Source organism: Artibeus jamaicensis, unplaced genomic scaffold (genome assembly GCF_021234435.1).
Source record: "Artibeus jamaicensis isolate MK-2021 breed Jamaican fruit bat unplaced genomic scaffold, CSHL_Jam_final contig_311, whole genome shotgun sequence".
NCBI classification, from domain to species: domain Eukaryota; kingdom Metazoa; phylum Chordata; class Mammalia; order Chiroptera; family Phyllostomidae; genus Artibeus; species Artibeus jamaicensis.
Window position 1 is genome coordinate 9,941,586 of NW_026521717.1, and position 1,922 is coordinate 9,943,507.

General features: G+C 42.4%; 1 protein-coding gene across 1 annotated transcript; it reads right to left on the reverse strand.

Annotated features, from left to right (window-relative positions):
- Positions 1-672: 672 nt before the first annotated feature.
- LOC119039077 (cyclin-dependent kinases regulatory subunit 1-like) lies at positions 673-1,008 on the reverse strand. Its single transcript, XM_037131722.2, has one exon. The coding sequence runs from the start codon at positions 1,006-1,008 to the stop codon at positions 673-675; it is 336 nt and encodes a 111-aa protein (XP_036987617.2).
- Between the last annotated feature and the right edge of the window lie 914 nt (positions 1,009-1,922).

Here is a 1,922-nt window from a genome sequence, read left to right on the forward strand (position 1 = left end):
TTAAAATTGTTTTAGAAAATAATAAGGTATTTTTGATGCCACATTGCTAGGGGCAAAAAAAAAACTTACTCCAGTTTTATTTCCTTCACCTCTCATCCTTTGCTAATATAAAATGAGCTTTTCTAACCAGATTATTGTTATTAATTTTTTTACTTTTCACAGTTCTTTTCAAAAATTATTTTTGACATTAGGATTAGATTCTATAATATATGTTTTTGCCAAACTGCCATCCTTGAGATCTTAACTTGATTAAACTTTCAGTAAATGAACAAAATGAAATAAAATTACTTGAATTTTTATTGAAATTTTATTTTTTATATAAAAACGTCCTCTTTAAAACAGCAATATTACACAATCCCTGTAACAGTCATGGTCTTATTATCAGATGCTTCCTCCTTCTGCCAAATGTGTTTTGCTGGATACAAAGCTCACCATATTTCTGGGGTCATGCTCAGCAGAGGCCGCAGCTCAAAGAGTACTCCTCTGGCTGGGTCCTGGTGCTGTAGGCTCTGCTCAAGAAGCAAAGCAGTCACCAGCACACCACACAGTGTATTTTACATATCCTTTAAACATCAAAGTGAGAAACAAGAAGGCAACATAATGTTATCAAAAAGATGTCAGCAAGTGAGGACAGCTGTGTAAAGCTTGAGGCTGAAAGGTGGTTCCTCAGCTTCATTTTTTGGGCTTCTTGGGCATTGGCCCCCAAAACAGCAAGATGTGAGGCTCTGGTTCATGGATCATATAATGGACCCACCCCTGATTCTGCTGAACACTGAGATTCCTCCATTCAGATTCAGACATCAAATGGGTTTTAGGGATCAGCTTGGCTATGTCCTTGGGCAACATGACATGCTGGTACTTGAACTCCACATCGTCATATTTGTCTGAATAGTAAATTTGTGTGACAGGACCACTCCGCCTCAATACCATCAGCCCCGAGCAGCCAACCTCCAAAAAACCAGCAGCACACGCTCCCACCCTCTTTGGCCTCACTTTCAAACTTGCCATCTGTGATTTCTATTGGCTCTTTTTGCCTACAGTAGGACAACTCCACCTTCAAGTCACCTATTGGTTTAGATTTGTTTCTCTTCAAGTCCTTATTGGAGTGCACTTCTTATGTTTCTCAAGAATGATCTTGATTTACAGGAACTAGTATAAAGGACACATGGACAACAACTCAGGGGGGTGGAATTGGGAGGGAGATGGGGAGCACTGGGGGTGGTGGGCTGGGATGGGAGTAAAAAACAGAAAACTGTACTTGGACAATAATTAAATAAAATTTTTTTAAAAAAGAATGATCTTAAGTAAAAAATAGGCCTCTTCCTGGCTAGCACAAGTTATCACACTGCCATTGGCTGACTCCAGAAAGTGGGCTGGGTGAAGAAGGGACGGTGAGGTAGAGGGTCAGGGGTTAGCAAGGCAGGAAGTGAGTGCAGTAAAGTTCCTCCAGGGAAGCTTGCCCAAGGAGAAAGTTGGAGCAGTGACCCAAAAAGGCAGTGGCTTGATCTAGAGCCAAATCAGCCTGTAGTACAGGGCAGAGACTCCATGAGGCCCCAGTAGGTTGAGACTGTTTTCCTCCTGAGGTGACCCATTCCTTCACCAGGGAACCCCTCTGCCATCCCAGGACCCTGCTTCTGGGTCATTTATAAATCCCACCCACTGAGGCCCCCTTCTTGGAAGTCCCACCTTCCAGCTTCTCTGACCCCACCCTGTCACCCAGGTTTCCTGCGAGTCCCACCCCTAGACATGCTTCCAAGCCCTACTACAAAATGTTCCACGTTATTCTTTCCAATTACCTGAAACTCCCCCTCAGCATGATAATTCTCCACTAAATGCTGCCTATCAGAAAGCCTACCTCCCAAAAGATTTTTTTCATTGAAATTTTAGTTGAAGTAAGTGTAGATTTACATGCAGATGTAAGA